Source organism: Drepanopeziza brunnea (assembly GCF_022702325.1).
Source record: "Drepanopeziza brunnea f. sp. 'multigermtubi' strain 214-2 chromosome Unknown ctg5, whole genome shotgun sequence".
In the NCBI taxonomy this organism is placed as follows: domain Eukaryota; kingdom Fungi; phylum Ascomycota; class Leotiomycetes; order Helotiales; family Drepanopezizaceae; genus Drepanopeziza; species Drepanopeziza brunnea.
The window spans coordinates 702,715-717,034 of NW_027094068.1; the positions used below are offsets into that span (position 1 = coordinate 702,715).

Consider the following 14,320-nt stretch of genomic DNA (forward strand, 5'->3'; position numbering starts at 1 on the left):
TGAGGCTTTGATTTTCGATTCGAGCCCCTCGTGATCAGAACATCTTCAGCAATGGCCAGGCTAGTAGTGGAGGATAGCGACGACGAGTTTCCGGATTTGGCAGAGATCTTGAGTCGCAAGACGGAGGTCCGGATCCCCAAACCAGAGTCGCGTACGAAGAAAACAGTGAACACCGATGGCGAGTCTCCGAGCAAGAGAACGGACAGCAGACTCAAGGCAAAGAGGGCAGATGAGTTAGCAGCAGGGAAACCTAGGCCCAGGAAGCGGATCCTGAATCCGACGTCTAATAACCCGCTATTACGTCCGTTGGCAAACTTGAGCAGGGGATCTTCTGAATCCTCGGGCAGCTCAAAATCAAAGCTCGACATTTCACCAGAGAGATCAGCTAGGAGGCGGGTTGTAGCTCCTCGGCCATTAGCAGTCCTGGATGCCGAAGCTGTCCCAGAGAACGATGACTCTGAACCTGAAAAGAGAGCTCAGAAAAAAGACCTAAGGAAGCGGACTACGACTCCGAGTTTCCAGCAATCATCTGTTTCGGAGCCAGTGAGCGTCGCGGGAAAACATGTGGTTGAGCCCAGAGAAGAGCCTCAGAGCATGGAGGCCAGGGAAGAGAAGGCAAAGGCTCCCAGCAAGCAGACGGTCATTGATTCCGATTCCGATGACGAGGAGTTCGAAGGAGCTTCTGGGCTATCGGATTTCATTGTTGATGACAGCACTTTTCTGGATGAAGAGTCTATCATCCTGCCACCTCCTAGGTCTTCCCGGAAGCTTGTACGAGGAAGAGGGCGGCCGAGAGAACTCGAGGACTCTGATTCGGAGGACTTGGGTCGTGAGATGGCCAGGCTTAGGGTGGATGATGATGTGTTCCAGGTTTCGAAGAGGCGAGCAGAGGAGAAATTTCTGGAAGAGTTTGCAAATGATTACCGCGAGAAAGAACCAGCTCTTCGTCTGAGAGGGCCCAAGACAAATTCCAGGACAAAGAAAGATCCGCCGAGAATAAAAGCGAGAGTGTCGACTTCTGATCTTGAAGATCCCTTTGCCCTCAGATAGTAAGTAAAAAACACCATATCGTAGCCTAAATGTTGTATGTACTGATCGCACTCCCAGCTCGCCAGTAAAAAGCCAGTCCATGAAGACATCCGAGGAAGCACCGTTTGTGACACCACCAGGAAGTCCTGTCCTCCAGCCGAGAAAACTCCAGTCCCCCAAGAAAGAGCTTCTCCGTATCCCAGCAACGCCACATCGTCAAAGCACGGACAACTTCTGGAAGCAGGATGTGGTCAATGACTGGAATGACGAGTACTCTCCTCTGAAAGTCCTCCAACCAAAGCCGAATCCTCTGCCAAAGGAACATCCGTATCCTAAAAAAAGCCCCGGGAAGCTTGACCGGGAAGCGAAAGAAGCTAAGAAAGCATTCTCTCAAACGAAGCATGCACTTGCTGATTCCTTTCTGACCGAGCTCGACGCCAAAATCACCAACGGCGAGATTGCTAGACTTGCTGCTTCGACCGGGGGGGTGAAGATCATCTGGAGCAAGAAACTCAACACTACCGCCGGCCGAGCGAACTGGAAACGCGAGACGGTCAAGCCCGCACCTGGCTCCACTGATGTAAAGTTGATACATCGACACCATGCTACTATTGAGCTGGCCGAGAAGGTCATTGATGACGAAGGGCGTCTGCTAAACGTCCTTGCACATGAATTCTGCCACCTGGCAAACTTCATGGTCAGTGGTATCAAGACCAATCCTCACGGCAAGGAGTTCAAAGCCTGGGCAGCGAAGTGCTCCCGGCATTTTGGTGACAGAGGGATCGAGGTTACGACCAAGCACACTTACTCGATCGACTACAAGTATGTGTGGGAATGCGTGAACTGCAGTACGGAGTTCAAGAGGCACAGCAAGAGTATTGACCCGTCGAGACACCAGTGCGGGAGCTGTAGGAGTAAACTGGTGCAAACCAAGCCCGTGCCGAGGGCGAATGCTGGGGCATCGAAGGTCAGCGAGTACCAGTTGTTCGTGAAGGAGAATATGAAGAGGTTGAGGGAGGAGAACCCAGGTAGTCCTCAAAAAGAGATCATGGGTCTGGTAGGAAAGAGATACCAGGCCTTCAAGGCGTCGAAGCATCAGCTGGGAGGTGATGCGCGGCTAGAGAGTGTTGATATTGAGGATGATGTTAGGACTAAGGAGGGGACTCTGGATGATGATACCTGGCTTGTCGTGAGGAAGCTTGACTTTCTAGACCTGACGAGTCCATGATATAGATCGTAGTTCGGCAGAACACATTCGAAGTCAGAGCATGTATCAGTATCCCTTCCATCTGAGATTGAATTTCAACTACCTCATGTCGCTCTGTCTGCTGGCCGTGGTTCCATCCATCATAACCTGTGGCCCATCTGATAAAAAACAATCGCTAGAAACCATCGCAACGCCGCATCCATAGAAGCAGTGCTCTCTACTTCCAACACCTCCCCCCAACACCCCCAATACCGGCCCCTCCGCCCCCGTTTAATCCCATCAGACCTCATTGAACAGACCCCAATCCTTGATCTTGAACGTCTCCCAGATCTTGGCCGCATACTCCACCGCACTCTCAATCAGCTTCCCCTGCTTCCCCATCTGCATATCCACCTCCTCGACCGTGTACTCGCCCTTGATATGCGGTACGTTGATCGTGATGAGGATATCGGTGCTCTCCCTCTCGAGCCGCACCAGCGTCAGCACGATGGCCGTGAAATCCGGGCTCTTGGAGCCCGGCTGGGGAGGTGGCGTCTGCGTCGCGATGAGGGTGTAGGCGGGGGTCTTGTCGCTGGACGGGATCACGTGCGTGTCAGTTATCAATAAATCAATCAATAAATAAAAACCCCGCGCGAGGCAGCAGCAGTAGCAGCAGCGGGGTGGCCCCAAAACCCCCCCCAAAAAGATATAAAAAGATAAAAAAAAAAAAAAAAAAAAAAAAAAAAAAATCAAGGAGAGAGAAGAAGGAGACGCACGGCAGTTTCGAGAATTGCGTGTTGGACGTGTTCCACACCTTGACGGTATCGTCGTCGGAATCTACTATGTCCTCGAGGTGCGTGGTCAAGGCCGCGCCATCGACGGCTGGCCCGGTGCCCGGTAGACCAACCCGCTCGGTGATGTCGAAGATGATGCTGGTGAAGCCATCTTTGTCCAGGTAGACCTCTTGATGGTCGGGGACTTGACGGATGGTACTATTTTTTGGGGGCGGAAGAGGGGACGCCAGTATTAGATTCAGGCTGGGATTTGTGGTGGTGGTGGCATGAGGATATATATATATACGTACCTAACGTCGGCAAAGCTGGAGGGGAGGTCGACGATGAGGGCGCCGCCGAAGAGGGGTGTGCTGGTGTATGTGGACATTTCCAGTTCCGAGTTGTGGATGTGGATTGTGCTCGCCTGAGGTCTGAGGTGAAATAAAGGTGGTAGTGTTGTTTGTTGTATTTGGTCAGGTCGGGGGTTGAATGGATCAAAAGTTAGCATCCAGGCTCGTTGTCAATGATGATCTCGGGAGCCGCAGCATCACGAGTACCGGTATCAGTTCAATACCTAGGTATGAGTAGCGGATAACACAAGCAGGATGGTGTTCATAGTTTAACAGTCTCCGTATGTAATCTTCGATCACCATTACTTATTTACAACTGACTCTCTACTCTTTGCCTCTGAGCCCCTCTGCTTCTTCAAAGCGGTGAAAGTCCGGGCCCCCGTTCCTCGGCTGCCCAAGAAAGAGACGAAAAAAAGCGTGAAAAACCAGTGTGACACAAAAAAACATGAAAAATATCGCCAAAAAATCTGCTATGCAGAAGATGTGTTTCAAAGATTGGTAGAATGGAGTATTATGGGCATGAGCCACGGTCATCTCTGGTAAAAGGCCTAGACATTGATTAGTAGGGTGGCTGAGTGCTGCTGTATGGGATGAACTTACAAGAAATGAATTCTGAACTAGCTTGTCCCACTCCAGGGTAGCTCCACCCTTTAAGATGATCTATGTACAAGAAAATTCGGTCCTTCTGTCAGCACATCAGTCTGTGTCGCTCTTCTATTGTCAAAGAACACGATCACTTGGATGAAGGCCTGACTGGCGGCCATTTTACTGCCATTATGTTTTGGTCGGCGGAGACTCCATTTTCTGGAGATTTTTGAGATTTCGTCGCTCGCCGGTCAATGGCATATTATTTGATTGGTGTGACTTTGTACAGCATGATAGGTAGGCGAACAACTACCGGAGCTCCTTCGTCTGCACGCGCTGGACTACAAGTCAAGTCTGCCCACGGAAAATTCGCAGAACAAGATACACAATCCACGCTTTCTGACCTTGAACTTTCAGTTTCCACTGCACTACCTGCCCTGATGAGAGCCTAGCTAGTGAATCTTGCTGGACGTCTGAAGGTCCTACTTGAATCAATCTTGGCATCGATCGAGGCCTTGCTTTGGGCGAGATACCACTTACTATATGTCTCCGCCCAAAAATGATGGCCTTTGAACCATTTCGTTCTTCCACCTTTTACCGTGGTAAGAAGGCAAATAAAGCAGGTAGCTCTCTCTTCTCTCTCTCCTACTTTTCGAGAGCCTTCCCATCATCTCCCCCTCCCATCATCTCCCCTTCCCATATCCTCTTCGACACTCTTCAAAACCCCTCTTTAGCGTAAACGGCAACCGCAAGCTCTCCTCTTTGGCAGAGAGATTTCCGAAGCCCACCAAGGTGTGTACGGACGCACGATCTCAATTTGACCATTTACTAATCCTGATACTAGGAGCACACTCACTCCGTTCTCTTTTGAACCTGCGGTGATTCCTCTGGCTTACATATACCTACCTATCCACGTATCCATTTGTCACCCAGAAATCTCTGCCACCCGTGACAGGGTATTCTGGGACTCCGCAGGTATATTTACTCAAGTCTGTCCCACAGCGCAATGGCACATGAACTAGCTTCTGTACCAGTCGTTCCAAGAATCCTCTTGGACCATTCTAAAACACCACCAACCACCATGGACACCATCATTGCGCTCATGGTGACCCTCTGGTGGATCCGCTTGAATCTTATACCGCCATCAAGGATGCACCCGATCTTTCGGAAGGTCCTCTGTAGCGAGGAGTTCCTAGAGTCACTGGTGTCTCTCTCTGGCATCCGTGTCATCCGCTCCTTGTCTCTTGGAGAGCCGATCAAGTCGGCGATACGCCCCTTGCCGTTCCTGCCAGTATACAATGCAGTGCATACGCACTTTTCTTGAAAAAATCTGGTCATCGTCCGTGTCTGTATGTTTGATGAAGGACTACTACTAGAGGAGGTGTTAACAACCGTGTCAAACCCCATGGGAAAGATTGACACGCCTCTACTACTCATTTTTAGACTTGTTCTGATGTCTATCAAGCCGGCTTCGAGATCTCATCGTCTGGGTTTTCATGCTTTGTTCCACTTCCTACGGTCAGTGTGGTCTTAATTCTGCGCGTACTATTTATGTTACTCGAAGCCACCTTTAATCTTCTCTTTTGGGCAACTTCTACTAAGACTTCTAATCACAATGATCCTGACGCATTGTGTCCTTGGGCAACGGTAACTTCGGCTAAAGACAAGCCCGAATAGGATGGCCTTTGTCCTCACTCCCCCGCGAATCAATTTCCCCGGAGTGATTTCACTCTTTCTGCTGAAGAACTGGTGGAACAAGCTGCAGAAATCGCGGGGAGGAAAAAGGCACTTGGGAGAGTGAACAGGATCACACACAGAAATGCAGATCTCGTTGCATACCGCGAGAAGGTCAATGAGGCCCAGAGAGTATGGCGCAAGCAGGCTGCTGTAGTTGCTTCTCGAAGCAGAAAAAGGCGAGGTACCAGGAAAGAAGGCCGAGCCCCTTCATGCAGACGGAGTGAGCTAGGGAAGCATTGATAGCCTACACACGAACGGTGTTTGTGCCCAATTCCTTGAAAGCCTCTTCCGCCAGCGGATCTGTGAATGAAGAGTCGCTGAAGGTAGTGCCGGTAGAGCTGACATCTTGTCGGTGAGTAAGTGGGCATGGATGGATGGATGGATGCAACAGCAACAACAAAGGAGTGACAAGAGGGCCATCAGAGTTGCGTGGCAGCGGCAAAAGCTGGAGCAGGTACCTCATCATAGCGTCAGCAGTTTCTGTCTGTGGACATGCTTTTTGGTTTTTGTTATTCTTTTTCTCGTTCTTCAATTTCGGTTTTCGAAAATGAAATGGTCACGTTACTTTGGCTGATGTTGATCGTTCACGTTCAAACGTCGGGTGGTCAGGGAGAGAGAATAGGGCAGAGCGACGGGCCGGGATGTGACGGGAATGAATGTCAGGGTGGAAGGGGGTAATACCGGTATATCTACATACGGCAAGAGGTACCGACCGAGCATGCCGGCCGGCCATGCCCGCGAATACTGTACTAGGTACTTCGTTACAGTATCGGTAGCATTACAGAGTACAGATATACTGGTTTATATCCTGATTGTTATGCCTTGATTGGTGATCACTGATGACGGAATGCTTATGATTATGATTATGATTATGATTACAGTGATTTTCCTTGATCCCACATCTAAAAGAAGGCATTCATTATTCACCCATGACTTATTATTATACCTAGATACCGGTATGTGATATCTAGGCAATGCACACGCGTTCGAAGTAATATACGTAGGACGTACAAGTACGGTAGTAATGAAGATCGCGCGTCTGCGGCACGGTGGGTCCCACCCCCTATTTCCGACATGTGCCCTCTTCCAATCAGACGATGGCCAGATGAATATGGCGGTCCAGGATGCCCCATTTCCGAAGCTAGTGTGATTGCCAGTACCCCCCGAGCACCCCACAAGCACCTCCCAAGCACCCCCTTCCCCCCTTCCCCCTTCCCCCTTCCCAATTTCCAAAAGCCAAAGCCAATAACCTTCGCTCTCGCCCTCTGTCTTTCGATCTCCCCCTTTTCGACCTCTCGCTTTCTCTTCTCTCACCCCCATTCACACACCCACATACCGGTAGTAGTAACAATCCCCCCTTTTTTTCGGAGCCAGGTTTTTCGTTCCCATTCCTGCTACTTGTTTCTACTTCTCTCGTTCGCTCCTTTGCTCCTCTCCCGTCTTTCCAACCACGAACCACGTACGTACCGGTACGGTACTCCGAACTCCGTACGCCCACTCGCTCCTTCCCCGGCCAACAAAACAGGTATCTTAGATCTTAGTTCAGCCACCAAACCCAGCCCCGAGCCTAGCTACATTTAGCCTCGACCCCAACCTCACCACCACCCACCACCCACCACCAACCACACCACCCTTCACCACACCCTTCATTCCCGCGCATTCCCGCCTTCGAGAGCAGAATCCTCACGCGTCAAATCCCTCGGCCCTTCGAGGAGAACCTCAATTCCGTACTGACCAGCACTTGACTTCCATCGTCTCTTGCCCCATTGCCTTCCCCCAGTTGCGCAAACGCTTTGAACTGTTAACCCGTCGTTCATATTCAACTTGTTCGCCCCCAACTCGCCCAGCCCTCGTTATTTCCACGCCGACTCGGCCAGCTACCAAAACAACTCCCATTGATTTTCACACACCTCACCGCGACATCCTCGTGGCATCAATCGCTCATTCAATGCGCATCTGAATGGTACGTGCTATCCGCAAGTGTGTTCGTTTCGCCGCTGTCCCCCCCTTTCCCCCCTTCCCGGCCTCAGGAGGTACCTGGGCCAGACATTCCGACAGTGCTTTGCATCTTCCCCATCTTGCATGAGATTCAATCGGCGGCTAACGTCAACACTCCTTCAGCTCATCAGTTGAGAACGATCGCAATCATGTCGGGACATCCACCTGGCCACTCCCAAGGGCAACAAGGCCATTACGACGACGGCTACGGCCACCATCAGCAAGGAAATTCCGATGCATACTACCAGGACGAGCATCAGCAGTACTACGACCACAATGGAGGGGGTCACTACGCCGATCAAGGCCATGGCGGACATCCACAGGGAGGGGATGGGTACTATGACGAGTCGTAGGTTCCCGGAGCACCGGAAACACCGGAACCAGAACTGACCGGGACGCAGGGGCTACTATAACGCGGATGCCAATAACCCATACCAGCAGGAGGGTGGATACTACGAGGGTAACGATGGGCGTGGGCACAACGGCCAATATCAAGACGAGTATTACGATGGGCAGTATTACGATCAAGGAGCCCACGCTGCCGGGCACCACGCCTCACATGGTCAGGGGCATCCGAGGCGACGTGGAGATTCGGAGGAGGATTCGGAGACATTTAGCGATTTCACCATGAGATCAGACATGGCCCGAGCCGCCGATATGGACTACTATGGTCGAGGTGATGAACGCTACAACAGCTACAATGAAAGCCAAGCCGGTGGAAATGGCTATCGTCCTCCCTCGTCCCAAATCTCCTACGGCGGTAATCGTTCGTCCGGAGCTTCCACTCCAAACTACGGCATGGATTACAACAATGTCCTGCCGGCCGGCCAACGCTCCCGAGAGCCATACCCAGCCTGGACCTCGGATGCTCAGATTCCTCTGTCCAAGGAAGAAGTGGAGGATATCTTCCTGGATCTGACAGCCAAGTTTGGCTTCCAGCGGGACAGCATGAGAAATATGTACGATCATTTGATGACCCTGCTCGACTCCCGAGCTTCCCGAATGACCCCAAACCAAGCTCTCCTGTCTCTCCACGCCGACTACATTGGAGGAGACAATGCCAACTATCGAAAGTGGTACTTTGCTGCCCACCTGGACCTCGACGATGCTGTGGGATTCGCCAACATGAAGTTGGGCAAGGGCAACCGTCGAACCCGGAAGGCGAGACGTGCCGCAAAGAAGAAGGCTAATGTGGATCCGCAGAACGAGGCTCAGACTCTGGAGCAACTCGAGGGTGATAACAGCTTGGAGGCGGCCGAGTACAGATGGAAGACGCGGATGAACCGTATGTCGCAGCACGACCGGGTCCGACAGATCGCTCTCTACCTACTGTGCTGGGGCGAAGGCAATCAGGTTCGCTTCATGCCCGAGTGTGTGTGCTTCATCTTCAAGTGTGCCGACGACTACCTCAACTCCCCTGCTTGCCAGAATCTGGTGGAGCCAGTGGAAGAGTTCACCTTCCTCAACAACATCATTACCCCGCTGTACCAATACTGCAGAGACCAAGGCTACGAGATCCAGGAGGGAAAGTACGTTCGCCGGGAGCGAGATCATAGCCAGATTATTGGGTACGATGATTGCAATCAACTCTTCTGGTACCCTGAAGGCATCGAGCGCATCGTCATGGAGGATAAGTCGCGCATTGTGGACTTCCCCCCCGCCGAACGTTACTTGAAGCTTAAGGACGTCAACTGGAACAAGGTCTTCTTCAAGACATACAAGGAGACCCGGTCGTGGTTCCACATGCTGGTCAACTTCAACCGCATCTGGGTCATCCACATCTGCACGTTCTGGTTCTTTACGGCCAAGAATTCTCCTACGCTGCTCATGAAGGGTTACGAGCAAGAGCGCAACAATCAGCCGCCGGGATCGGCACAATGGTCTGCCTGCGCTTTGGCGGGTGCGGTTGCATCTCTGCTCATGATCGGTGCTACCCTTGCTGAGTGGAGCTACGTTCCTCGACGATGGGCCGGAGCGCAGCATCTCACGAAGCGCCTCCTGTTCTTGCTCCTGGTCTTCGCACTCAATCTCGGTCCCAGCGTGTACATTTTCGCCTTCCCCGATAAGCAGAAGGACCGAATGTCCTTGATCCTCGGAATCGTCCAGTTCTTCATCGCTGTCGTCACGGTCTTGTTCTTTTCGTTCATGCCTTTGGGAGCGTTGTGGGGAAGCTACCTCACCAAGAACTCGAGACAATACGTTGCGAGTCAGACGTTCACGGCCAGTTACCCCCGGCTGACGGGGAATGACATGTGGATGTCTTACGGCCTGTGGCTCTGCGTCTTCGTCGCCAAGCTCCTCGAATCGTACTTTTTTCTGACGCTGTCATTCCGTGACCCGATCAGATACCTGTCGACGATGAGGATCTCGAGCTGCCAGGGAGACCAGATCATTGGCACTATTCTGTGCGAGTGGCAACCCAAGATTCTATTAATCCTGATGTTCATCACGGATCTGTGTCTCTTCTTCCTTGACACCTTCTTGTGGTACATCATTCTGAACACCATCTACTCCGTCGCGCGCTCCTTCTACCTGGGTGTTTCCATATGGACACCTTGGAGAAACATCTTCTCGCGTCTACCAAAGCGTATCTACTCCAAGGTCTTGGCCACGACCGACATGGAAATCAAGTACAAGCCGAAGGTCCTGATTTCTCAAATCTGGAATGCCATTGTCATCTCCATGTATCGGGAGCATCTCCTCGCCATCGATCACGTTCAGAAGCTGCTGTACCATCAGGTGCCTTCCGAGCAGGAGGGAAAGCGTACTCTGCGAGCCCCCACCTTCTTTGTCTCGCAAGAGGACCACTCCTTCAAAACCGAGTTCTTCCCCAGCCAGAGCGAGGCCGAACGCCGTATCTCCTTCTTCGCACAGTCGCTCTCCACGCCGATCCCAGAGCCTCTGCCCGTGGACAACATGCCAACGTTCACGGTCCTGATTCCTCATTATAGCGAGAAGATTCTGCTTTCCCTTCGTGAGATTATTCGGGAAGACGAACCCTACTCCCGGGTCACCCTGCTTGAGTACCTCAAGCAGCTTCACCCGCACGAGTGGGACTGCTTCGTGAAGGACACCAAGATTCTGGCCGATGAAACTTCTCAGTTCAACGGAGATCAGGAGAAGAACGAGAAGGATACTGCCAAGAGCAAGATTGATGACCTCCCCTTCTACTGCATCGGCTTCAAGTCTGCTGCTCCCGAGTACACCTTACGCACCCGTATCTGGGCCTCTCTCCGCTCGCAGACACTCTACCGCACCATTTCTGGGTTCATGAACTACAGCCGTGCTATCAAGCTTCTCTACCGTGTCGAGAATCCTGAGGTCGTCCAGATGTTTGGCGGCAACTCTGACAAGCTCGAACGCGAATTGGAGCGCATGGCTCGCCGAAAGTTCAAGCTGATTGTGTCCATGCAGCGTTACGCCAAGTTCAAGAAGGAGGAAATGGAGAATACGGAGTTCCTGCTCCGGGCATACCCCGATCTTCAGATTGCCTACCTAGATGAGGAAGCCCCGCTGGTGGAGGGAGAGGAGCCCCGTTTATACTCTGCGCTGATCGATGGTCATTCTGAGATCATGGAGAACGGTATGCGCCGCCCCAAATTCCGTGTACAACTCTCGGGAAACCCAATCCTCGGTGACGGAAAGTCTGACAATCAAAACCACTCCATCATCTTCTACCGTGGAGAATACATCCAACTCATCGACGCCAACCAGGATAACTACCTCGAGGAATGTCTCAAGATCAGAAGTGTGCTTGCTGAATTTGAAGAAATGGTCACCGAGAACGTTTCACCCTACACACCCGGTGTCGAGAACATCAAGACCGACCCTGTTGCCATTCTCGGAGCCCGTGAATACATTTTCTCCGAGAATATCGGTATCCTGGGAGATGTCGCTGCTGGAAAGGAACAAACATTCGGTACTCTCTTCGCACGCACGCTAGCAACCATTGGGGGAAAACTGCATTACGGACACCCTGATTTCCTCAACGGTATCTTCATGACCACTCGTGGCGGTGTTTCCAAGGCTCAAAAGGGTCTACATCTGAATGAGGACATTTACGCCGGTATGACTGCTCTTTTGCGTGGAGGTCGGATCAAGCACTGCGAGTACTATCAGTGTGGAAAGGGCCGTGATCTCGGGTTTGGGTCCATCTTGAACTTCACTACCAAGATTGGAACTGGTATGGGGGAGCAGATGCTCTCTCGTGAGTACTACTACCTGGGAACACAGCTTCCGCTGGATCGATTCCTGTCTTTCTACTACGCTCATCCGGGTTTCCACTTGAACAACATGTTCATCATGCTGTCCGTTCAAATGTTCATGATCTGCTTAATCAATCTCGGAGCTCTTCGAAACCAGACAATTATGTGCAGATACAACACCAACGTGCCCATCACCGACCCCTTGTTCCCTACTGGTTGCGCCAACGTTCAGCCTATCTTGGACTGGGTTTACCGCTGTATCATCTCCATCTTCATCGTTTTCTTCATCTCCTTCGTACCACTTGTGGTTCAAGAATTGACCGAACGCGGCTTTTGGCGCGCGGCAACACGTCTCGGAAAGCAATTCTGCTCCTTGTCGCCGTTCTTCGAGGTGTTTGTCTGTCAGATCTACGCCAACGCCGTTCAGCAGGATTTGTCTTTTGGCGGCGCCCGATATATTGGTACGGGCCGTGGTTTCGCAACAGCGCGTATCCCATTCGGAGTCCTCTACTCTCGGTTTGCGGGTCCGGCAATCTACCTCGGTGCACGATCCTTGATGATGTTGCTCTTCTCCACCTTGACAATTTGGCAACCGGCCCTGATCTACTTCTGGGTCACCCTCTTGGCCATGTGTGCTTCCCCATTCATCTACAACCCCCATCAGTTTGCTTGGAACGATTTCTTCATCGACTACCGCGACTTCCTCAGATGGCTCTCGAGAGGTAACTCACGATCCCACTCGTCCTCCTGGATCGCATTCTGTCGTTTGACTCGTACCCGAATCACTGGATACAAGCGCAAGGCTCTTGGCGACCCATCCGCGAAGATGTCTGGGGACGTTCCTAGAGTCCCATTCACCAATCTCTTCTTTGCCGAGATCATTGGACCTCTTCTCATCGTCGCCGTCACCCTCATCCCATACATCTTTATCAACTCGCAAATTGGTGTCACCGCGCAGACCAACCCTGACGCTGATCCTGCTCAACTCTATGCCACGGCATCCTTGCTTCGTGTCGCCATTGTCGCCTTTGCTCCCATTGCGGTGAACGCTGGTGTGCTGGCTGCAATGTTTGGCATGGCTTGCTGCATGGGGCCCGTCCTCAACGCGTGCTGCAAGAAGTTCGGAACAGTTCTTGCTGCTATAGCCCATGGTATCGCGGTCGTCATGCTCCTCGTGTTCTTTGAGGTAATGTTCTTCCTCGAAGGATTTGTCTTGGCCAAAGCTCTCATGGGAATGATTGCTGCCACCGCCATCCAGCGCTTCGTATACAAGCTTATCATCTCCCTGGCGTTGACAAGAGAATTCAAATCGGACACGTCTAACATCGCCTTCTGGACCGGAAAATGGTACTCGATGGGTTGGCACTCAGTCTCGCAGCCAGCAAGAGAATTTCTCTGCAAGATCACCGAGCTTGGAATGTTCGCCGGAGACTTCGTTCTCGGCCACATTCTCCTCTTCATCATGTTGCCTGTTCTCGCCATTCCACACGTCGACAAGGCACACTCTGTGATGCTCTTCTGGCTTCGTCCCAGGTATGTTCCTTCTGTCATCCCCAAAGATTCCACTACTCACATGATATAGTCGTCAAATTCGCCCTCCAATCTACTCCATGAAGCAGTCCAAGCTCCGCAAGAGACGTGTTTGGAGATATGCAGTCCTCTACTTCACAATGCTCATTGTAGCTCTTGCCCTCATCGTCGGTCCTATTGTCGCTAGAACGATAATTCTGGACGGGACCGCCGGGATGAGAAAAGATCCCAGTAGTTTGTTCTACCTCGCCCAACCTTACGGGTTGAATAACAACGACACGAACGGAACGACCGAGACTGGAACAGCACTTGCTGCACAGACTGCCGCTCCAACTGGCACTGGCACTGACACCGACACCGGCAACGCCAACAAAATCAAATTGTTCTAGACTGGAGAGATTGGAGAAGTGCATGTCAACACTGGCCGCCGGACTGTATATTAGGTGAATAAGGGGTTCATGTTCAATGAGTTTGGGTGCAATGGGTAGTCATGGTTGTGCTTCAGAAATTGTCTTCTTTTTGGTGTTCGCATGGTAACGGCATAGACATCTCATACCTATTCGCCCAGCGCTTGTTTCGCGATGATGACTACATATGTGCTCCTGTAGCGAGGCTGTCAGGTGGTCGCTGCTGGATACAACAAACGGCGCTCGTGTGATGCCACGGAATCATAATACAGGTTCACTTCTTTCAAACCCACAATATTCCCGGGAGCATTAGCCATATATTACTATAGGTGATTCGAACCTCGCTTGTTCTTGTGTCTCCGGTGCAAAACCCCAAGTTCTCGAGGTTTAGTAGGGTATTCTGTGCATCACGCACCGAGGAAGACTCGACGCGTCCCGTCCCGCCCGGTCCCTCTCTCCCCAGCCCCGCCCGAGTCGGTAAATTGTCAAGCGAAACGCCGACGTGACGCCAGGGTCAGCC

The 14,320-nt window shown here is 51.8% G+C and overlaps 4 protein-coding genes across 4 annotated transcripts; 3 read left to right on the top strand and 1 right to left on the bottom strand.

The window, feature by feature from the left end:
- Positions 1 to 51: 51 nt before the first annotated feature.
- Positions 52 to 2,257, top strand: L3040_003664 (uncharacterized protein; the record flags this gene model as incomplete). Its single annotated transcript, XM_007295252.2, has 2 exons — positions 52 to 1,049; positions 1,108 to 2,257. The coding sequence occupies 2 exons, from the start codon at positions 52 to 54 to the stop codon at positions 2,255 to 2,257; spliced, it is 2,148 nt and encodes a 715-aa protein (XP_007295314.2).
- Positions 2,258 to 2,515: 258 nt separating this feature from the next.
- L3040_003665 (uncharacterized protein) lies at positions 2,516 to 3,376 on the bottom strand (the record flags this gene model as incomplete). The annotated part of the gene is made up of 3 exons (XM_007295251.2): positions 2,516 to 2,807; positions 2,992 to 3,207; positions 3,300 to 3,376. 3 exons carry the CDS (start codon positions 3,374 to 3,376, stop codon positions 2,516 to 2,518), a joined length of 585 nt encoding a protein of 194 aa, XP_007295313.1.
- Positions 3,377 to 4,929: 1,553 nt separating this feature from the next.
- On the top strand, positions 4,930 to 5,247 carry L3040_003666 (uncharacterized protein; the record flags this gene model as incomplete). The annotated part of the gene is made up of 1 exon (XM_007295250.2): positions 4,930 to 5,247. One exon carries the CDS (start codon positions 4,930 to 4,932, stop codon positions 5,245 to 5,247), a length of 318 nt encoding a protein of 105 aa, XP_007295312.2.
- Positions 5,248 to 7,807: 2,560 nt separating this feature from the next.
- Positions 7,808 to 13,782, top strand: L3040_003667 (uncharacterized protein; the record flags this gene model as incomplete). Its single annotated transcript, XM_007295249.1, has 3 exons — positions 7,808 to 8,007; positions 8,060 to 13,396; positions 13,446 to 13,782. The coding sequence occupies 3 exons, from the start codon at positions 7,808 to 7,810 to the stop codon at positions 13,780 to 13,782; spliced, it is 5,874 nt and encodes a 1,957-aa protein (XP_007295311.1).
- Positions 13,783 to 14,320: the final 538 nt, after the last annotated feature.